This window comes from Bubalus bubalis, chromosome 5 (genome assembly GCF_019923935.1).
Source record: "Bubalus bubalis isolate 160015118507 breed Murrah chromosome 5, NDDB_SH_1, whole genome shotgun sequence".
NCBI lineage: Eukaryota > Metazoa > Chordata > Mammalia > Artiodactyla > Bovidae > Bubalus > Bubalus bubalis.
The window spans coordinates 74915600-74939953 of record NC_059161.1 but is presented as its reverse complement, the minus strand read 5'-3'; the positions used below and the strand labels follow the sequence as shown (position 1 = coordinate 74939953).

The window sequence follows — 24354 nt, the reverse complement described above, 5'->3', positions numbered from 1 at the left end:
TATACAGTGGTCCCTCTGTATTCCAAGTTCCCACATTTGTGGATTCAACTAATCACAGATTGAAAATATTAGGGAAGAAATTTCTGGGACATTCCAAAAGTCAGAAGTTGAATTTGCTGCATACTTGCAACTATTTGCATAGCATTTGCAACTTATTTACAACAAATTTTATAGCATTTGTATGGTATTGGGTATTATAAGTAATCTAGAGATGATTTAAAGTATATATGAAGATGTACATAGGTTATATGCAAATACTGTCATCTGAGTGACTAGAATGACTATGTCATTATATCTCCTGTGTCTCCCTGGGGAACCTGGAACCAACCCCTGGGGATACGGAGGGATGACTGTGAAGCACATACACACGAAATATATACACATATATCTATACCACACATATATAACTGAAAAATGTCTCTCTGTTAAAAAAGAAGACTATTGACTATTGCTATTTTGATGGGTAGTAGATCTAGTGGCTTCTAGTGTCTGTGTTTCCTTGACATGCATTCAAAATGTTTGTGTAAGTCACCCATGAAATTCCATCTATTCACTTTATATACTATTCAAATATGCTTTGTGGTTTGGGGCTATAAATTTTGGCTACAAATAAAATAAGACTATTTCTCTTTGATGTAAGAAAAAACTTAAAAATATTTTCTCGAAGGAAGGTACTGAACCATATACAATCCCAGCTACCAAGTGGCTTTATGAAGTGTGCTTTGGCTTTCAGAAGAATGATGAGAAGTAATGTGGCTGATTTGAAAGTTTTAACTGTAATGTACCTTTGTTTTTTTAGCATCTGTGGAATCCAACATCTGGAACGGATAGGAAAGAAGCTGAATCTTTTCGACTCCCTTTATTTCTGCATCGTGACATTTTCTACTGTGGGCTTTGGGGATGTCACTCCAGAAACGTGGTCGTCCAAGCTTTTTGTGGTTGCCATGATCTGTGTTGCTCTTGTGGTTCTCCCTATCCAGGTAAACACCACCGTGTTAAATTTTATAGAAACGTGCAAAGTCTTATGAAATCAAATCTTCCACATTTAATAAAAAATACAGGGTGACTTATTAACTATATTAATGCATGCTCTTATACCATCTAGTCAATTACTAAAATTGTCTCCAAAATGCCTTTTTAAATTATATTAGAAACATGAGTTTTTTTCCCTTCTGGTCTCCATTGGTAGCTCACATTTCATTTCAGTTTTTTCAAGATGCTTTCTTTTACATATAGAGTATTTACATTAATTATTGGATTGTAGGATAGTATAGTTTTCAATTATAGCATGTTTGTACAAGACAATAAACTTATGAAACATTGATTTCTTTTGATTCTCAAAACTACAACTAAAAGCCATATGTTGTCATGAATAAAAATTGATTAACTATGTTGGTCAACTAAAACAAAATCTGAAGATGATACATAGCTAACATGTAGCATTTTGGAGAATGGATAAGGAAGCAAAGGCACAGAGATATAAATGAGACAGAAGACACATAGAGACAATCTTCAACTTTTTCCTATAATGAATTCTGGCTGTCCATGGGTGTGCAGGTCATAAACAGGATGTGGACAACACAAATCAAAATGTATATTATATTATACAGCCATTTGACAAAGTTATTGAAGTATCCTTTCCTTAGATGTAAAATCCACTCCTATCCAATCATGCATGCCATCCTCAATGACACCCCTCCCCCATACCCTCAGCACCCCTTTAATAACAGCTACTTCCTTGGTGGCTCAGTGGTAAAGAATCTGCCTGCCAATGCCCGAGACATTAGTTCAGTCCCTGAGTTTGGAAGATCCCCTGGAGAAGATGATGGCAACTCACTCCAATATTCTTGCTTGGAAAATCCCGTGGACAGAGAAGCCTTTGCAGTCCATGGGGTTGCAAAGAGTCAGACACGACTGAGCTTGCATGCATGCACTATAACTGGAACTTGGCCTTGTGTATGTGGTAAGGTTATCTCCCCTTGCAGGCGATGTGGGCCGAAGTTGACAGAAGAATGTGAGAGAAAAACGTGAGACCTTTGTCTTTAACCAGGTGCATGACATATATGGCTGCGTACTATACTGGACAGAAAGCAGAAGTGCAGACCTATTAGTGCCCTGTTATGATACAATAGGAAAATCTCATTATTGTTTCCTGAGAGACATGAAGGCCCTGGGAGGGATTAGCAAGTCTGCAATTATCCTATGAAGAGTCTTGTTGAAGGGAACACTGATCATTTCAATCTCAAAGAGTTTCATCTAAGAAATTGAATTATACCCAGTAGACAATAGATGGATTGCACTGCTTTTTATTTTCATGTCCAGTTCTTTTCATTCACATGTGGAAAATGCATTACAGTTTGAACAGCTGGCCTATTTGTGGATGGAGAGACAAAAGTCGGGTGGAAACTATAGTCGACACAGAGCTCAAACTGAAAAGCACGTTGTTCTGTGTGTCAGCTCACTGAAGATTGATCTACTCATGGACTTTTTAAATGAATTCTATGCACATCCAAGACTCCAGGTAACTTTAAATGGATTATACTAACATTGGCAAAATCAATTAATGATAGTACAGCCTGTGTTCTGGAGGATTTTTATTTATATGCTCAAATTTAGAGAAAATGAAGAACTACAAATATAACCTGGAACATAGAAAAAAATGCTGGAGGAATACACAGTATGTTAAGTTTCCTTCTGTATCTATAACGAAAGACAGATGGAATTATATTACTGCTACAAAGAAAGGTTTTCTCTGAATTAAAATGATTGCTTTTTTCTCCTTTTGGTAGTGAATAAATGATATTTTTATGAAACAGTGAAACAACATAAAATATAATAAAACAATAAAAGAGTCATTTCAATATCATCTGCTCACTTGAATTTTCAGAATTTTATCAAGTGTTACTGATGGAAATTTGGAAGTCTGAAAGTTCCTAAGTTCTTCCCTTTGTTTCCTTTAGTGAAACTTGGTCTTATTTATAGTAGCAATAAATGACGAAAATTTGGGCAATATGTAATTGAGATCATGAATTCAGAAAAATTTCTTCTGTCTATACAGACACTTCCAGTTGCCATGGTTCTGGGCCAGTGTAGACTTAGGTCGCCTCCTTTACTTCTTAATGCACTTAGTCTAGTCCAGACAGCAAAGAACTACTTGAATTTTCTGAATTTCCCCAATAAACTTCTGTTAAGAGATTGGATAATCCTGAAATCAAGACAGTACTCAGTACTTCTAATTATCTCTCTCTTAAGTAATTTAGAGAAATTTTAACATATTGCTTTTTTGAATTAAAAAAAAATCTAACTTATAAGTGAAACTTATATAAATATTCTTTTGTTTTTACATACATTATTTTGCATTTTTGGAGTAACTCCATATTTAATGTTTTTTTTTAATTACTCATATTAAATAATTTCAGATGCTTATTATAACCCACAAAGAAAATCTATCTGGGAGAAAATTTAATCCACCCAAAATTTGATCCCTAGTAATTAATTTTGTCTAATATCAATATGGAGAAATCTTAAAACTCCAAAAATTCCCACTAGATACAGAGTGGTAAAATGGTGGACGTTTGCCAGAGAATTTGAATTCTTACAGATAAATTGCTTTATACCATTTTATCACTGAGAATAATTTTCCATTTTCTCCAAACAACCATTATTTTGAAATATTTTGATCACAAACTTTCAAATTTAATTTACTTTATCAGTATTACCAATATTTTTGTGAATCCTTTTCCATTCAGATATTCATCTGAATATTTTCAATTTTATCAACTCATAATAATGTTGAAGTGAAGTGGCTCAGTCGTGTCCGACTCTTTGCGACCCCACGGAATGTAGCCTACCGGGCTCCTCCATCCATGGGATTTTCCAGGCAAGAATACTGGAGTGGGGTGCCATTACCAAATGATATAAACTATCACCACAGCTTTTTATTCTAAAAGTAACAAGATTGAAGTATAAGTTGATGCTTAGCACTTCTGGCTGGTATGCAGTTTATCTTTTAGAATCAATCTGAAATCCTAAGGAGGTTCTCTGATGGCTCAGACTATAAAAAACCTGCCTGCAATGCAGGAGACTTGGGTTCGATCCCTTGCTCAGGAAGATCCCCCAGAGAAGGGAATGGCAACTCACTTCAGCATTCTTGCCTGGAGAATTCCATGGAGAAAGGAGCGTGGCAGGCTACAGTCCATGGCATCAAAGAGTCGGACACGACTGAGTGACTAACACTTTCACACCCTGAAGTCAAAATTGAAAATTTCATAGGCTGAAATGTGCACTGAGTGTATGCACTGATTTATCTTCTCTTCTTGATACTAAGTAAATTGAAAAAAGTCAGGATGAACATGCTGATTTATGAGATTTTTGTATGTTTGTCTGTTATGTTTATTACCGTCTCATGTTATTTAACATATGCCCCGGTTTTAAATGCAAACTTTGATTTATTAGTAAGAGTTCATTTCTCTTTTATAATATTTCAAAATGTTCATAGATATTCTATTTACCTATCTAGTATAAAACAAAGCATTATTGTTTCTATCCCATTGCCCACTTTGTTTTGAGTAGGATTATTATGTGGTGATTTTGTGTCCTACTGAAATGGATGTGCAGGTCCGAAGGATCCTCCAGATTCCAATGTGGTCACAAAGAGTTATCTACCTTCAAGGTTCGGCCCTTAAAGACCAGGATCTGTTGAGAGCAAAGTAAGTATTTCCACTTTCGATCTTGTAGTGTTATAATATCTTTTCTCTCCTCCAAATTTTAGCAGTTTCAGTACTGCGAGATGTGTTTTTGAATACAAACTTTGCTTTTTCAAATAGGAAGATTAAAAATATAAAATCAGCTTATTTGCTCCTCTTTCTCAATGCAGGGTTGTTCATCAGACCATGTCCATACAACACATCGAGAAGTGTGGTGGGGTGGTATCATCTCAGGGTGCTGGGAGATGAACTGAGTTATCCAGATTCAGCGAGAGTAGTCTCCAAATTCCTGGATATTGTTTTTATTTGACAAATAAAAATCTTGGGCTAAACACTATGTGAGATGCCAAAGCAGTGTGAGTCAGGGTTTAGATTTTAAGGAGTTTGTATTACATACTGGGCAGATAATACTTGTGTTCCCTGGTGTCTGAGATGAAAGAGTCCTTGGGACTGGAGAAATCAGGAGGGTGACAGAGGTCTTAGTTGCTGTCCTCTTCTTGTGCAGGTGCCATCCCCCTGGATTAAAGATGACATAGTCTTATAGCTTCGTCACAGTCTTGGGGGGGTCACTGCAGCATGGGAGCAGAGTGAGAGTGTGGTTGGTTAGACTTCAGACTCCAGGAATCAGGGCCTCTGCAAAACACCCTCCATAGTTTCAGAAGCCAGAAGAGATTCTTAGTGGAGGTGGCTTTGCTCAATGTTTTCTCTTGTTTTGTAGCTTTTAAATATATCTTCGTGTTTATCTTTGAGTTGTCCTACAGACTCTGTTAGGTTTAAAAGTCTCTTCCTTGAATTTCATAGCATAAGTGATTTTTTTCTTTTTTGTTGTTTTGATTCTTTCCAGATGGCTTGAGTATGTGTGTCGGTGTGTGTGTTGGTGCATGTTCTCCATATGTTTGTGTATGTTCTGTGTTTCTTTATACATGTCCTCTGTATGCTTGTATTTGCGTGTGTATGGGTTGTGTGTGTGTGTGTGTATGATGGAAAAGAACAGAAAAAAAACTCCCAAACTTCTTTCTGCTGCTTATTCCTGCAAGTTGACTAGATAGCTCATAACAGGAACTCTAACATTATGTTAGATTTATATATAATAGGTCAATTTAGCTGAGAATTTTTTCAATGATTTAACAATTTGTGAAACAAAAAAAGTCAGTAGAAACTACCAGGCTAAAATGAATTGTACATAATTGGAAAATTAAGCTTCTTTGAGAATATATCAGCATCTGTAGTGGATTGCATACTTCATACATATTGTCACTATACACATGACAATTCTAGAATAAATCATAGTCTCCCAGTACCTCAAGTAAAACACAGCATTAGGTGCTTGCTAACAATCTGCTATCTATACTCATTATTCAGGAACTGTAAAGAAATAGTTGCTTAAACAGTAATATAATTTGGATCTTTATATTCATCTGTATAGATAATAAATATACTTAATATATTGTAATGAGTTAAGTTCTTCATATGATAAGAATGAGTAATGCCCATTTTATGTTCAATATGAATTTCTGTGATAAATGAAGCCTTTTGACTACCTAATCAATTAATCTAAGCTATTAGGATTAGCTATTGGCATCTTAGCTAGATAATACCGAGGATTAATGCACTTCTCAGGTAGCATAGTGGTGAAGAATCCACTTACGAATGCAGGAGACACAGGAGTCATGTGTTCAATCCCTGGGTTGGGAAGATCCCCTGAAGTAGGAAACGGCAACCCATTACAGTATTCTTGCCTGGAAATATCCCATAGACAGAGGAGCCTGGTGGGCTACAGTCCATGGAGTCTCAAAGAGTTGGATACGACTGCATGACTGAGCCAGGATTAACACAACTCCATTTAGTATTAATAATATTAATGATTGTTTCTTAGCCAAATCAGTCACATTTACCAGAAACATTCCTCCATAGGTATGAAAAAGGAGAATGTGGATGAGTGAGAGGCAGCAGGCTGGTAATTCTCAGAAAATTGAGTTAAGAAAGATGGTACCATTTTTATGTTCATTTCTTATCCTATGTCATGTAGAAATTTGGGATTTAATGTTAACTAACACATTCTTCAGCACAATTCCCACGCAAGACAAGGAGTAAAATTCTCCAAACCATTTCCAAAGGTCAGTTGCATGAGTTTGAGTTGCTTTGTTGAAGATAATGTATAAAAAATGGTATACAATTGTCTTAATAATCATGAAAACTTCACACTTGTCCAAAACTGTTTGATTTGGTCTAATTTCATAGACTTTTATCATTTTTATCCATAGAAAATACATTGGAGGAAAAAATTTTTTCTACTGTAATGAACCAGAAAGGCAAATAGTTCCTCATTTTAAAAATACACATGTTATGTTTTTAGAACATTGCTTACCAAGCACTGAAGCATGCTTATGGTTTATTATTACATACAAGAAATATAGAATTTTAGCGTGAGGGTAAGGGGTTTGGAACAAGATGATGATTCATCTCTAGGAAATATAAATGTGCAGTAGAGTCTGGCTTATGAATACTAAGTGGCTTCATATCCTCTCTCTTAGTTTTGTTGATGCATTGCAGTCAAAAAGTAACCCATCTAAAACAAAGGCTTATAAACTCCCTTAACTTATAGAAGTATATATATATGAAAAATATGTATATAATGATAAAAGAGAAAATAAAATTTGACTTTTTTTTAACTTCTGTCATTATGAACTGCTGTCTTATACAGCCAAGTCAACAATTATTTTGTTTATAATCATGATCTGCAAGAAATCCTACTTTCCTTTAACTTAAGAATGTTCATAGTTTATGTGTACTTTGTATGCCCTGGACTGAGCGTTGGAATTCTGTTTTTCAGATGGCACATAGATATGTCAATGTGAGATTATTTTCCTTTTCTGTCTGCATTTAGGATGGATGATGCTGAGGCCTGTTTTATTCTGAGCAGCCGTTGTGAAGTGGACAGGACATCATCTGTAAGTTTCTAAAATCTCTTTTAGTAAATTGTTCTTTTTGCCTTATGAGATTTTATTATTTTTTGTAGTCTACCACTATTAAATATGGATGGCCTTAAAATTTTACTGAAGTAAATCTCAATCTCTAATCTATCTTGCCAAAAAAATAAGAATAGCTGCATCGATTATATCAACAAAAATATTCTTGAAGTACTTTCTACTACTAATCTGGATTTTCTGTTGATCAAAATGAAATGAGTCATATATAAACATAACTAGATCATTTTTAATTAAATATATTCTGTGCTATGTGATTTTGTTATAATGATCTCAATTTCCTCAACTTAAAAGCGAGGCATATGGATCAGGCAGTCTGCAAAATATCAGTTGGAGCATTTCTAAAAAAGTATGCATTTGTGAAAATCCTATTCAGGATATGTAGGGTGGAAACTGGGAAGCCGTGTATTTTTAAAAGATCACCAGGTGATTTTGATGCACCTCCCAGTTTGGTAATCTCTGGCTTACATGATCTCCATGATACATTTATGGTCTAAAATTCAATAAACTAACAATCAAACTTTGTAATTTACTAACATAGCTTTTTTCTGTAAATGCATTTTAATTTCACTACTTTAAAAAAATGCTTTACTCCTTTATGTTGAGGATGTCCTATAAACTCCTGTGTTTTAAACTAGCGAGTCCATCTGTAGTCATATCTGTGGTACACAGACAGATGAGAAACGTGGTGCCTTCTGCAGTGACTGGGGAAAAGACCAACCATGTATGGGTCTTTTAGGGACATGATTTGCACTTTTCTGGACCATCTAATAGGTGTGATCTGTTACATTACTTTAGGACTACAGATCCTGAATGTGGTAGGCTTTGCATTGTCCTCACTCTAATTTACTTAAACGTTTTATTCCTTTTTAAACTAACTTGCATGCATGTGTGCTAAGTCACTTCAATCATGTCTGATTCTTTGTAGCCCCGTGGATGGTAGCCCGCCAGGCTCCTCTCTCCATGGGATTCTTCAGGCAAGAATACTGGAGTGGGTTGCTATGCCCTCCTCCAGGGGATCTTCCAGACCCAAGGAACAAACCCACATCTCTTATGTCTCCTGCATTGGCAGGTGTGTTCTTTACCACTAAAGAACCCAGGGAGGCCCTTAAACTAACTTCAGTTCAGTTCAGTTCAGTCGCTCAGTCGTGTCTGACTCTTTATGACCCCATGAATCGCAGCACGCCAGGTCTCCCTGTCCATCACCAACTCCCGGAGTCCACACAAACTCATGTCCAATGAGTGGGTGATGCCATCCAACCATCTCATCCTCTGATGTCCCCTTCTCCTCCTGCTCACAAACTTTCCCAGTATCAAGGTCTTTTCAAATGAGTCAGCCCTTTGCATCAGGTGACCAAAGTATTGGAGTTTCAGATTCAACATCAGTCCTTCCAAAGAACACCCAGGACTGATCTTCCCGTAGGATGGACTGGTTGGATCTTCTTGCAGTCCAAGGGACTCTCAAGAGTCTTCTCCAACACCACAGTTCAAAAGCATCAATACTTTGGCAATCAGCTTTCTTTATAGTCCAACTTTCACATCCATACATGACTACTGGACAAACCATAGCCTTAACTAGACAGTCCTTTATTGACAAAGTAATGTCTCTGCTTTTTAATATGCTGTCTAGGTTGGTAATAACTGTCCTTCCAAGAGTAAGTGTCTTTTAATTCCATGGCTGCAGTCACCATCTGCAGTGATTTTGGAGACCCCCAACATAAAGTTACCCAATGTTTTCACTGTTTCCCTATCTATTTGCCATGATGGGACTGGATGCCATGATCTTAGTTTTCTGAATGTTGAGCTTTAATCCAACCTTTTCACTCTCCTCTTTCACTTTCATCAAAAGGCTCTTTAGTTCTTCTTCACTTTCTGTCATAAGGGTGGTGTCATATGCATATCTGAAATTATTGATATTTCTCCTGGCAATCTTGATTCCAGCTTGTGCTTCATCCAGCCCAGCGTTTCTCATGATGTACTCTGCAATAAGTAAATATGGAGGTTGACAATATACAGGTTTGATGTACTCCTTTTCCTATTTGAAATCAGCCTATTATTTCATGTCCAGTTCTAACTGTTGCTTCCTGATCTGTATACAGGTTTCTCAAGAGGCAGGTCGGGTGGTCTGGTATTCCCATCTTTTTTAGAATTTTCCACAATTTATTGTGATCCACACAGTCAAAGTCTTTGGCATAGTCAATAAAGCAGAAATACATGTTTCTCTGGAACTCTCTTGCTTTTTCGATGATCCATCGGATGTTGGCAATTTGATCTCTGGTTCCTCTGCCTTTTCTAAATCCAGCTTGAACATCTGGAATTCATGGTTCATATATTGCTGAAGCCTGGCTTGAGAATTTTGAACATTACTTTATTAGAGTGTGAGATGAGTGCAATTGTTCAGTAGTTTGAACATTCTTTGGCTTTGCCTTTCTTTGAGATTGGAATGAAAACTGACCTTTTCCAGTCCTGTGGCCACTGCTGAGTTTTCCAAATTTGCTGGCATATTGAGTGCAGCACTTTCACAGCATCATCTTTTAGGATTTGAAATAGCTCAACTGGAATTCCATCACCTCCACTAGCTTTGTTTGTAATGATGCTTTCTAAGGCCTACTTGACCTCACATTCCAGGATGTCTGGCTCTAGGTGAGGGATCACACCATCTTGATTATCTGGATCGTGAAAATCTTTTTTGTACAGTTCTTCTGTGTATTCTTGCCAACCCTTCTTAATATCTTCTGCTTCTGTTAGGTCCATACTATTTCTGTCCTTTATTGAACCCATCTTTGCATGGAATCTTAGCTTGGTATCTCTAATTTTCTTGAAGAGACTTCTAGTCTTTCCTATTCTATTGTTTTTTTTTTTTCTGTTTCTTTGCGTTGATCGCTGAGGAAGGCCTTCTTATCTCTCCTTGCTATCCTTTGGAACTCTGCATTAAAATGGTTATATTTTTCCTTTTCTCCTTTGCCTTTTGCTTCTCTTCTTTTCTCAGCTATTTGTAAGGCCTCCTCAGACAGCCACTTTGCTTTTTTGCGTGTCTTTTTCTTGGAGATGGTCTTGATCCCTGTCTCCTGTACAGTGTCACAAACCTCTGTCCATAGTTCTTCAGGCACTCTGTCTATCAGATCTAGTCCCTTGAATCTATTTCTCACTTCCACTGTAAAATCATAAGGGATTTGATTTAGGTCATACCTGATTGGTCTAGTGGTTTTCCCCACTTTCTTCAACTTAATGCTGAATTGGGCAATAAGGAGCTCATGATCTGAGCCACAGTCAGTTCCTGGTCTTGTTTTGCTCAATGTATAGAGCTTCTCCATCTTTGGCTGCAAAGAATATAATCAATCTGATTTTGTTGTTGGCCATCTGGTGATGTCCATGTGTAGAGTCTTCTCTTGTGTTGTTGGAAGACTGTGTTTGCTATCACCAGTCTTTTTCTTGGCAAAACTCTATTAGCCTTTGTCCTGCTTCATTCTGTATTCCAAGGCCAAATTTGCCTGTTACTCTAGGTGTTTCTTGACTTCCTACTTTTGCATTCCAGTTCCCTGTAATGAAAAGGACATCTTTTTTGGGTGTTAGTTCTAAAAGGTTTTGTATGTCTTCATAGAACCGTTCAACTTCAGCTTCCTCAGCATTACTAGTTGGGGCATAGACTTGGATTACTGTGATATTGAATGGTTTGCCTTGGAAAGGAACAGAGATCATTCTGTCATTGTTGAGATTGCATCCAAGTACTGCATTTTGGGCTTTTTTGTTGAGTATGATGGCTACTCCATTTCTTCTGAGGGATTCCTGCCCACAGTAGTAGATATAATGGTCATCTGAGTTAAATTCACCCATTCCAGTCCATTTTAGTTCGCTGATTCCTGGAATGTAGACGTTCACTCTTGCCATCTCCTGTTTGACCACTTCCAATTTGCCTTGATTCATGGACCTAACATTCCAGGTTCCTATGCAATATTGCTCTTTACAGCATTGGACCTTGCTTCTATCAGCAGTCACATCCACAGCTGGGTGTTGTTTTTGCTTTGGCTCCATCCCTTCATTCTCTCTGGAGTTATTTCTCTACTAATCTCCATTAGCATATTGGGCACCTACCGACCTGGGGAGTTCATCTTTCAGTGTCCTATCTTTTTGCCTTTTCATACTGTTCATGGGGTTCTCAAGGCAAGAATACTGAAGTGGTTTGCCATTCCCTTCTCTAGTGGACCACGTTCTGTCAGACCTCTCCACCATGACCCTACCGTCTTGGGTGGCCCCACACAGCATGGCTTAATTTCATTGAGTTAGACAATGCTATGGTCCATGTGATCAGATTGGCTAGTTTTCTGTGATTGTGGTTTCAGTCTCTCTGCCCTCTGATGCCCTCTCTCAGTGCCTACTATCTTACTTGGGTTTCTCTTACCTTGGACTTGGGGTATCTCCTCTCTGCCACTGCTCCTGACCTTGGAGGTGGGGTATCTTCTCTTGGCCACTCCTGCACCACACATCTGCTGCTCATGTGGTGAATTTACTTGGTGATAAAGTCTTAATAGATATAATCAAGTTATAATGAGTTTATTACAGTAGGCCTTACTCCTATTTGAGCTGTGTCCTTGAAAAATGAGGAAATGTGGTGACAGATGAATAACGAATGCCATGTGTATGTGAAGACAGCCTTCTGTAAGCTGGGAGAGAGGCTTCCCGCACAGCTCTCTGGAGGAACCAGCCTTACGAACATCTTGCTTTTGAGCTCTGACCTTCAGAATGTCGAGACAATACATTTTCATTAAGCCACCAAGTTTGTGGTTGTTTTTTACCACAGCCTGAGCAAACTAATGGTCTTCCCAAGTGGCTCAGTGATAAAGAATCTACCTGCCAGTGCAGTAGATGCAGGTTCGATCTCTGGTCTAGAAGATCCCCCTGGAAAAGGCAATGGCAACCCATTTTGGCAACTGTCATTTTGCAGTATTCTTGTCTGAGAAATCCCATGGACAAAGGAGCCTGGCAGGCTATAGTCCATGTGGTCACAAAAGAGTCATACTTGACTAGCAACCAAACCTCAAAAAAGCAAACTGATTCATGGCCATAGACCAGACGAATGATTGCAAAATTTGTAAAATATTTCTCTTTAAAACATATATATGTTTTGAAATTCATTTGCTCCCCTCCTTCTCAACGGTTACTGTCTTAATTCAGACATGACTCTCCTGGGTCCACTTATGCATTATTGCAATAGTTTCTTAATTAGGGCAGCTCATTAGATGCTCCAAACCTCTGTATTGCATAAATGAACTGGAATTGAACATATTCTACCTTATGTTTCTGTAATTATTTAGCTGTGAAGCGTGGGACTCTCAAGTGGTAACTTAGTTTCAAAATAGTTGTATTCTTCCTATAGCTATGTAACAAGGGGGAGTAAATATAGGAAATAAACATATAATTTTGGTGTACCCTTTCCAAGCTGAATTTGAAAGCTTTCAATTCAACAATCGCATTCCATTTCCTCCTGACACTGTAGGATATTGACAGGTTGTGAAGAAAGACTTCACTCAGGACAGAAGAGATGGTACATGAGGTGACACGGATACAAGTGTGGAAGCTACAAAGCAGATGGATGGGTGGTAGCTGACTTAACAGACAGAAAGAAGGTAACATTTAAGCTGAGAAAGGAGAGGAAACAAGTCAGAAGCAGGCTGCTTTATGCAATGGAGACTAAAGTGACAGGAATAGAGGTATCAGATGCCTCTGCAAGTAAGGTTATACATACGACTAAATATATGGACAGTGGTTAAAAGTCTTTAAGAGAAGTAGATTCCCTGAACCCTTTCACATGTTCATTGCTGGTCCCTTTCCTCATCCTGGGACAAGAGATTTACTCTAGGAGTTGGCAAATTTGGCCAAAATAAACACTCTGGCTGCCCAGGAATAAAGGGAAGGAAAGTAACCTGCAGCAAAAACTCATGACCCACGATGCCCCCAGGGAACAAAACATCAGAGGAGAAATTCTCTGATTCAGTATCATTTCAGAGAAGGTTTGAGTGAGTTACTGAAGCAGTTAGGGGATGGGAAATGCAAGAGACTGTTTCCTCTACCCACTCATGGTGGGAACAGCTCAGGCCTCTTGGAGGTACAGATGGTGGGGTGGGCCCATCCAGGAACATCCAGCGGGGCACCCCTTGGTGCTTGGCTGATTGGTGCAGCAAGGCTGGTTGGTAGACACTTATGGGGCAGGAAGCATTCTTTCCAAGTGTGTGTGTATGTACATATGGCATGAAAATAAGGTCCTGTGTTCACTCATGTCCCAAGGAGCTTCTGAGTGCTTCACTCTTACATATGTTCATACAACAGTGATCCCTAGACATTTAAGGAAATTCCTAACAAGAAAAAGAAGGAACTAAGTAACAGCCAAGCAAAAAGCATACAGGAAAGAAAAATTCAGAGAAAACACAAATGACACCGTAGGATTCTGGGAGAAAAAAATCAATTTTAAAATATACAATATCCCATCTTTAGTAATACAGTAGTTGAGAAGATGAGAGGAGTATACATGTTTAAAAGAAGAAGAGTATGCTATAGAAGAAAACAAATTGAAAAAAGCAAGAACATCTGGTAAACCAAGAAGAGCTTATGGAAATTAAATGTAGGTAACAAATGAAAAAATTAAATAAAATATTCAGAAAATAAATCTAAAGACATTGAAAGAATGAAGAATAATAAAATGAATAATAAAACCAAATAATGGAAAAGGAGAGTCAAACAAGAGAAAATTAAAGGAGTGTTCAGGAAGAAACAATATCCATATGGTAAGAATTTCAGAACAGGGTCTGGAAAAAAGTGGGGGAAATTATTATTAAAGATATAAAAAAAACAGAATTAAAACAATCAAATTTCTCAGAATGGAATTGTTGAGAGGGCCCACTTATTTCAGATTAATGACTAAAAAAGACATGCTTGCCAGAGAAATTGAGAACGAAATTAAGAAAAGGTAGAGTCAAGAAGGAAACACTCAACCCGTGTGTGTGCTTAGTCGCCCAGTCGTGTCTGATTCTTTGGGACCCCATGGAATGTAGCCCGCCAGACTCCTTTGTTCGTGAGATTCTCTAGGCAAGAATACTGGAGTGGGTAGCCACTCCTTTCTCCAGAGCATCTTCCTGACCCAGGGATCAACTCCTGCACTGAATGCAGAATCTTTACCACCTCAGCCATCAGGGAAGTCAAGAAGAAAGCGCTCAGCCCGAGGATGGAGAATCAGAATGCTTCAGACTTAGCAATAACACCAGAAGCCAGAAGACAATGGGGCAAGGCTTTTAAAATTCTGAGGGGAAAATATGTTTCCAGTTGGAATTCTCTATCCTGGCAAAACTTCAGATAGAAAGAAATATATTTATAGATGTTAAAGGTTTTCAAAATTGCACAGTTGTCAGGAAGCTGTTGGGAGCTGTGTTTTACTCCAACTAGGGAGTGAGTGCAGAAAAGGCAATGGCACCCAACTCCAGAATCTTGCCTGGAAAATCCCATGGATGGAGGAGCCTGGTAGGCTGCAGTCCATGCGGTTGCTAAGAGTTGGGCATGACTGAGCGACTTCACTTTCACTTTTCACTTTCATGCATAGGAGAAGGAAATGGCAACCCACTCCAGTGTTCTTGCCTGGAGAATCCCAGGGACAGAGGAGCCTAGTGGGCTGCCATCTATGGGGTCGCGCAGAGTTGGACACGACTGAAGTAACTTAGCAGCAGCAGCAGCAGCAGGGAGTGAGTGAGGATAAAGACAGCTCAAGGGAGGAATGGGAATTCCCATGGTATGGTCAAAGCAGATCCTAGGATAACAGCTGAGCAGAAGACTCTCAAGTGTGAGAAGGGAGGTTTGCTGATAGAAAAAGATGAAATCAGCGTATCCCAATGTAGTTGAAGATTAGGACAGCAAGTTTCCCCTTCTGGGCAGAAAACAAATAAAGATAAAGTGGGTGAAATTATTACAATTGTGATAAAAATTATAAAACCACATGTTCACCAAACAAATCTAAAGTATAATTATCTTAAAAGCTGGATTGATGCTTGTAATAAATTTCTGAAAATCAATACAGTAAACTGAACTGTAGCTATAAAATAAGACACATTACATACAGAAGAATAAACAATTTTGATAGAAGACAACTGGACAACTGTTTAAGACTGCTTTAAAAAGTTGTCTATGCTATTTCATTTCCTGTAAAAATATCTCACTAAAGGAAAGGCATAATAAAAATATTTTTATACAAATAAAACCTACAAACAACAGACCTACATTTTTTTAAGTTCTTCAATGAAAAGAAATGATGTCTTTTGAGAACTTAGATTTATATGAAGAAATAAAGACAACAAAAATGGTAAATATGTATGTAAATATAAATGACTAATTTTTTAAATATAATTTATTCTTTAAAGCAAAAATCAAAGCAAATCACTTGTAACAAACACAGAAGTGGAAAGAAAGAGAGAAAGAAAATAAAGTCACTCAGTCATGTCCAACTCTTTGTGACTCCATGGATATAACCCGCCAGGCTCTGTGTCCATGGAATTGTCCAGGCAAGAATACTGGAGTGGGTTGCCATTTCCTTCTCCAATTAGAAGTGAAGTGGATGGCAATACTATGACAAAGATTGAAAGGAATAGTAGAAATATACTAACATAAGATTCTTGTACTTTGAATATTATTTGAATGAAGAGTTTGATAGAGATTAATATTATAAAACTTAGAATGACCATCAGATCAGATCAGATCAGTCGCTCAGTCGTGTCTGACTCTTTGTGACCCCATGAATTGCAGCATGCCAGGCCTCCCTGTTCATCACCAACTCCCAGAGTTCACTCAGACTCATGTCCATCAAGTCAGTGATGCCATCCAGCCATCTCATCCTCTGTCGTCCCCTTCTCCTCTTGCCCCCAATCCCTCCCAGCATCAGAGTCTTTTCCAATGAATCAACTCTTCGCATGAGGTGGCCAAAGTACTGGAGTTTCAGCTTTAGCATCATTCCTTTCAAAGAAATCCCAGGGCTGATCTCCTTCAGAATGGACTGGCTGGATCTCCTTGCAGTCCAAGGGACTCTCAAGAGTCTTCTCCAACACCACAGTTCAAAAGCATCAATTATTCGGCGCTTAGCCTTCTTCACAGTCCAACTCTCACATCCATACATGACCACAGGAAAAACCATAGCCTTGACTAGACGAACCTTTGTTGGCAAAGTAATGTCTCTGCTTTTGAATATGCTATCTAGGTTGGTCATAACTTTCCTTCCAAGGAGTAAGTATCTTTGAATTTCATGGCTGCAGTCACCATCTGTAGTGATTTTGGAGCCCAGAAAAATAAAGTCTGACACTGTTTCCCCTGTTTCCCCATCCATTTCCCATGAAGTGGTGGGACCGGATGCCATGATCTTCGTTTTCTGAATGTTGAGCTTTAAGCCAACTTTTTCACTCTCCACTTTCACTTTCATCAAGAGGCTTTTGAGTTCCTCTTCACTTTCTGCCATAAGGGTGGTGTCATCTGCATATCTGAGGTTATTGATATTTCTCCTGGCAATCTTGATTCCAGTTTGTGTTTCTTCCAGTCCAGCATTTCTCATGATGTACTCTGCATATAAGTTAAATAAACAGGGTGACAATATACAGCCTTGACAAACTCCTTTTCCTATTTGGAACCAGTCTGTTGTTCCATGTCCAGTTCTAACTGTTGCTTCCTGACCTGCATACAAATTTCTCAAGAGGCAGATCAGGTGTTCTGATATTCCCATCTCTTGAAGAATTTTCCACAGTTTATTGTGATCCACACAGTCAAAGGCTTTGGCATAGTCAATAAAGCAGAAATAGATGTTTTTTCTGGAACTCTCTTGCTTTTTCCATGATCCAGCGGATGTTGGCCATTTGATCTCTGGTTCCTCTGCCTTTTCTAAAACCAGCTTGAACATCAGGAAGTTCACGGTTCACATATTGCTGAAGCCTGGCTTGGAGAATTTTGAGCATTACTTTACTAGCATGTGAGATGAGTGCAGTTGTGCATTAGTTTGAGCATTCTTTGGCATTAAGGATAAAGTAGAAGACAAAGTGATATACTAAAAATATTTACTTAATCCAAAAAGGTAAAAAAAAAAAACACAAAGATCAAATGAGACAGATAGAAAACAGTGCTATAGTAAATTTAAACCAAAGCATATTAGTAACTGTAAATTATGAATGGACTAGACTCACCACTGAATGGCAGGGATCTTCATACTGAAGAAGTAAAAGGAATACCAAAGAAAGTATTGTCACAGCAATTACACTCAAAATGGAAATGTATGATTATTAATATATTAAAAATAGGAGGATAAAAAGATATACTGTGTGCACAGCTAGTCATACAAAAGCTGGAATGGCTATGTAAGACAGATGAAGAAGACCTAAAGGGCAGGAACTTTTAACAGAGGTAAAGAGAAATATTTTATATTTATTAGAGAATCAGTGAATGAAGAAGACACAACACTACTAAGTGTGTATGCACCTTAAAATGAAATCTCAAAACTTATCAAGTATGAAATAATAGAGGTGGAAGGAAGCATAAAAAAGGACAGTTATTGTTACACATTTCAATATTCCTCTCTCAGTAATTAATAGAACTAATAGAAAGAAAATCATTCAGCTTATAAAAACTTGAACTCATTTAAATCAAGCAGATCTAATCAACATATATTGCATTACACTCAACTGCAGAATATGTGTTCCTTTCAGGTGCATATAGAACACTCAGAGATGGATCATAGGCTGGATCACAAAAGAAATGTCAAGACAGATAATTGGATTTAAAAAAAAATTACAGAATATGTTCTCTGATCAATAATTCAGTTCAGTTGCTTACTTACGTCCAACTCTTGCAACCCCATGGACTGCAGCATGTCAGGCCTCCCTGTAAATTTGAGTAAACTCCAGAGTTTACTCAAACTCATGCCAATTGAGTCAGTGATGCCATCCAACCATCTCATCCTCTGTCATCCCCTTCTCCTGCCTTCAGTCTTTCCTAGCATCAGGTCTTTTCCAATGAGTCAGTTCTTTGCATCAGGTGACTAAAGGATTGAAGTTTCAGCTTCATCAGTCCGTCCAATGAATATTCAGGACTGATTTCCTTTAGGATGGACTGGTTGGATCTCCCTGCAGTCCAAGGGACTCTCAAGAGTCTTCTCCAATACCACAATTCAAAAGCATCAATTCTTCGGTGCTCAGCTTTCTCTGTTGTCCAACTCTCACATCCATACATGACTACTGGAAAAACCATAGCCTTGACTAGACGGACCTTTGTTGGCAAAGTAATGTCTCTGCTTTTTAATATACTGTCTAGGTTGGCCATAGCTTTTCTTCCAAGGAGTAAGCATCTTTTAATTTCATGACTGCAGTGATTTTGGAGCTCAAGAAAATAAAGTCTCTCACTGTTTCCATGGTTTCCCCATCTATTTGCCATGAAGTGATGGGACCAGATGTCACAATCTTAGTTTTCTGAATGTTGAGCTTTAAACCAACTTTTTCACTCTTCTCTTTCACTTTCATCAAGAGGCTCCTTAGTTCTTCTTTGCTTTCTGCCATCAGAGTGGTGTCATCTGCATATCTGAGGTTATTGATATTTCTCCTGGCAATCTTGATTCCACCTTGTTCTTTATCCAGCCCAGCATTTCTCATGATGTACTCTGCATATAAGTTAAATTAAGCAGGGTGACAATATACAGACTTGACATACTCCTTTCCTGATTTGGAACCAGTCCATTGTTCCATGTTCAGTATTAACTGTTGCTTCTTGACCTGCATACAGATTTCTCAGGAGGCAGGTCAGGTGGTCTGGTATTACCATCCCTTTCAGAATTTTCCACAATTTGTTGTGATCCACACAGTCAAAGGCTTTAGCATAATCAATAAAGCAGAAGTAGATGTTTTTCTGGAACTCTCTTACTTTTTCTATGATGCTGGCAATTTGACCTCTGGTTCCTCTGCCTTTTCTACATCCTGCTAGAGCATCATGGAAGTTCATGTACTGTTGAAGCCTGCCTTGTAGAATTTTCAGCATTACTTTGCTAGTGTGTGAGATGAGTGCAGTTATGCGGTAGTTTGAGCATTCTTTGCCATTGTTTTTCTTTGGAATTGGAATGAAAACTGACGTTTTCCAGTCCTGTGGCCACTGCTGAATTTTCCAAATTTGCTGACATATTGAGTGCAGTACTTTCACAGCATCATCTTTTAGGATTTGTAATAGCTCAACTGGAATTCCATCATCTCCACTAGCTTTGTTTTTAGTGATGTTTCCTAAGGCCCACTTAACTTCACTTTCCAGGATGTCTGGCCCTAAGTGAGTGATCACACCATCATGATTATCTGGGTCATGAAGATCTTTTTTGTATAATTCTTCTGTGTATTCTTGCCATCTCTTCTCTTCATAGCAGAACTTAACTAGAAACCAATAATAAACATTGGCAGAGAATACCCACACATATGAAAATTAAATGATACATTTCTAAATAACCCATGGGTAAAATAGGAATAACAAAGAGATTTAGAAAAATGTTAATTAGAATTGTGATGAAAAATGCAACAATGAACTTCACTGGTGGTTCAGTTGTTAAAACTTTGTAGTTCCACTGCAGAGGACTGTGGTTTGATTCCTACTCCAGAAACTATGATCCCACATGTTGGGTGGCATGGCCAAAAAATGAAAAAAACTTTAAAAATTTGACCTCTTTAAAAATGCAACATTTCAAAATTTGTAGGATGCAGCTCAAGTAGTGCATAAAGAGAGATTCATACCTTTACCTTCTTTTATTACAATAGAAGTATAAATTTGAGTATCAAAGAGGAAGTGGATTCAGCAATTACAGTCTTTAAAAGTGGTTTTTCTAAGTGGAAGCTGAGAAATATAACAGGAACTTTGGGTAATGTCTGACTGAGGAAAGTTTTCTCTGTTTAAGTGGGAAAATTTGTTTTCAGGTTTTTTTATTATTGAAGTATATTTGAATTACAATGTTGTGTTAATTACTGTTATACAGCAAAATGATTCAGTTATATATATATATATATATATATATATATATATATAATGACTCAGTGGCAAAGAATCCGCCTGCCAGTGCAGGTGACCCAGATTTGATCCCTGGGTCAGGAAGATCCCCTGGAGGAGGAAATGGCAACACCCTCCAGTATTCTTGCCTGGCAAATCCCATGGATAGAGGTGCCTGGTGGGCTATAGTCTGTGGAGTTGCAAAGAATTGGACATGATTGAACATCTAAACAGCATACATACACACACACACACACACACACACACATATATATATATTCTGTTTAGTATTATTTTCCATTATAATTTGTCACAGGATTTTGAACATAGTTCCCTGTGCTATAGAGTAGGACCTTGTTCTTCATCTGTCTTAGCAGTTTATACCTGCTAACCCCAAAGTCCCAATCCAATGCTCTCTCACTCTGTCCCTCACCCCTCTTCCCCTTGGCAACCAATCTGTTCTCCTGGTCCCTGAGTCTGTTTCAGCCATGTCCCAGCCTTTGTGAACACATGGACTGTAGCCCTCCAGACTCCTCTGTCCATGGAATTCTCTAGGCAATAATACTAGAGTGGGTTGCCATACCCTCCTCCAGGAGATCTTCTAACCCAGGGATCAAACCTGTATCTCCTGCATTGCAGGTGAATTCTTTACTGTTGAGTCTGAGCCACCATGCAAGCCTTTAAGCTTTCAATTGAAAAAAAAAAATAGATTTGTAAGGTGTAGAAAATATATTTTAAAAATCATTGATTAAATGCTGAGATATCTCTCAGGAATTTAAAAATACAAAAGGATTAGGAAATTATTAACAAAAATTATGTATGTCTTAAATATAAAATTGGTTCATGAAACAGAGAAAAAAAGTTTCAGACACTTTAATTTTGAATATCTTGTTCACTCTATCAGTAGATGTGCTCTTAATTTAAACATCTGTTCAAAGCTAAGTCTTTCTCTGAGTCATTATAATGCGGGAAGCATAATTAATTTAGCTTCTGGGTAGTCTTTCTTTTAAGGCTTCCGTGGTGGCTCAGTCTGCCCGCAATGCAGGTGACCTGGTTTTGATCCCTGGGTTGGGAAGATCCCCTGGAGAAGGAAAGGGAAACCCACTCCAGAATTCTTGCCTGGAGAATCCCATTGACAGAGGAGCCTGGTGGGCTACAGTCCATGGGATCACAGAGTCGGACATGACTGAGTGACTAAGTTTCATTTTTGCTTTAGCCTTTCTTTGCTGTGGTGAAAGAATTTGATTTGCTTAGCTGAACTAGGCATATGAATTTTTACTTAGTCTGAAAAAACTTATAATGTTTGCTTTGCTCTTTTAGCTTTATTGGGGGTTTTTTTGACAGTATTGATTTTTAGACTTATTAGAAATAAAAGGAAAAAAGAACTACATCATAATCCCCTCATTGATTCAGTTCAGCTCAGTCATTCAGTCATGTCCAACTCTTTGTGACAGCTCGCCAGGACTCCCTGTACATCACTAACTAACTCCCGCAATCTAACCAAACCCATGTCCATTGAGTCAGTGATGCCATCCAACCATCTCATCCTCTGTTGTCCCCTTCTCCTCCTGCCCTCAATCTTTCCCAGCATCAGGGTCTTTTCAAATGAGTCAGTTCTTCACATCAGGTAGCCAAAGTAGTGGAGTTTCAGCTTCAGCATGAGTCCTATCAATGAACACCCAGGACTGAGCTCCTTTAGGATGGACTGGTTGGACCTCCTTGCAGTCCAAGGGACTCTCAAGAGTCTTTCCAACACTACAGCTCAAAAGCATCAATTCTTCAGAGCTCAGCTTTCTTTATAGTGTAGCTCTTACATCCATACCTGACTACTGGAAAAACCATAGCCTTGACTAGACGGACCTTTGTTGGCAAAATAATGTTTCTGCTTTTTAATATGTTGTCTAGGTTGGCCATAACTTTTCTTCCAAGAGTAAGCGTCTTTTAATTTCATGGCTGCAGTCACCCTCTGCAGTGATTTTGGAGCCCCCAAAATAAAGTCTGCCACTGTTTCCATTGTTTCCCCGCTATTTGCCAGGAAGTGATGGGACCAGATGCCATGATGTTAGTTTTCTTAGTTTTCTCGTTGATTAGCCATCACTAAATATAAATTACAGATTAGAGACCTCTTACATATATTTATGCATACATGTGATATATTTCTCACAACAATCCTGCAAGGAGGTTCTTACTAGCTTCAATTTGTCAATTAATAAACCAAGGCTCAGGTTAGCTATTGTATTTAACCTTCTTAAGAGTATAGGGTTAGTAGTTCACAGACTTATGTTTATACCCTGCTCAGTGTCAAAGAAAAATTGTACTCGACAGAGTTGAACATGCAAGAAAGACTACTAAAGCCTGGGGGAGAGATTGAATTCAACTCCTCTGAATCAAAAGACTGGAGGAGTTTGATGTACTGGGTTGGGGAGCTTGGTCAGTGTGATTAGGTCATCATTTGCTTACTGTTCTGTATGAAAGTTAGGCTCCCTTCTGCCCACAGAGACTGGAGATGGGGAAAATTTCACCTTTGATGATCACATTTCAAAGAGATAGCCCCCAGGTCCTTGAGAAAGACTTTTCTTTGTTGTAAAACTGCTGAGAGGCCAGGGAGAAGATTTACATCTCGAAGGGACAGACAAAGAATATATAATTGAAATTTTTCAAAAGTAAATGCTCTAAGAAAAGAGAGGTCAGGGATCTACAGTTTTGAAGAAACCTGTCAGAAAGTCAAGCATGGGGGAAACTTTAAGGTCATCTTGGTCATCCAACTCCAGAGACCTGAGTTTTTGTAACTCAAAAATAATTAATCTGAGAGCACACTATTAGCTTCTTCCTAAATGTGAAAGGTATTTTTTTTCTGATTATTACATGCATTTTGGAATATTTGAAATCTTAGAATCAAATGCAAATAATCATTGAGCACACAGTAATTTCCCTGTATGACCCTTTCAGACAATATGAAAAAAGAGCTGAAATAAAATATTTGGGATTTCAGGGGAAGAAAAATAATTTTCCTCTAAAATTCTACCTTCTGTGACTGAGAACACCTGTAATGAAAGACAGCTTAACACAAGCAAAACAAACAGAAATTTAATAGCATGTGTACCTCTTGTCCACATGGAAGATACCTAGGAAAACTGAGTAAACCCACCCCTGCACCCCCAAATGCCCAAGTCACCACCTCAAATATTTTCTTCAGCTAGAAACAAAAGAAAGGGCTTGGTAGAAGGAAGGCTAATTCTGGGTAGTTATCCAGAAAAGTACAATAAGCTTATTATGCAGATTTAAGTCTGGTGCCTTCTCTACTGATCAAGTTTCTTGTGATTTGTAATCTTCCTTCTTGGTACAAAGAGAAAGATATCCTTACAAATGAAGATTTCCCTTTTGAATATAAATTTCCCTTACAAAAGGATGAATTGTACTCTGATTTCAGAACTCCTCCTGTGTCTGCTTTGTCTCCAAAATAATCAGCTCAAAATAATCCTTATGCTAAAAAAGCATATTTTGGGTAGCATATTGTGCTACTGTTCACAATTTAAGTTTTTTTTTTTTTTTTAAGTTTGTTTTGTTTTAAGCAGATTCATTTGGGACAGTGAAACACTTTAGCACTTTATCATTCAATTATTGTATTCCCTAGTTAT

At 38.0% G+C, this 24354-nt stretch overlaps 1 protein-coding gene across 6 annotated transcripts in view; it reads left to right on the top strand.

Moving 5' to 3' along the window:
* KCNT2 (potassium sodium-activated channel subfamily T member 2) overlaps nucleotides 1-24354 on the top strand; it is a 428512-nt gene that overhangs the window by 210208 nt on the left and 193950 nt on the right. For 5 of the 6 annotated variants that reach the window (XM_025286125.3, XM_025286126.3, XM_044943223.2 and 2 more), the window contains exons 9-12: nucleotides 800-980; nucleotides 2357-2521; nucleotides 4573-4709; nucleotides 7594-7657. In XM_025286125.3, coding sequence (XP_025141910.2) covers nucleotides 800-980; nucleotides 2357-2521; nucleotides 4573-4709; nucleotides 7594-7657 — 547 coding nt within the window. The remainder of the gene's footprint in view (nucleotides 1-799; nucleotides 981-2356; nucleotides 2522-4572; nucleotides 4710-7593; nucleotides 7658-24354) is intronic. The other variant, XM_044943221.2, reaches the window with a different exon arrangement.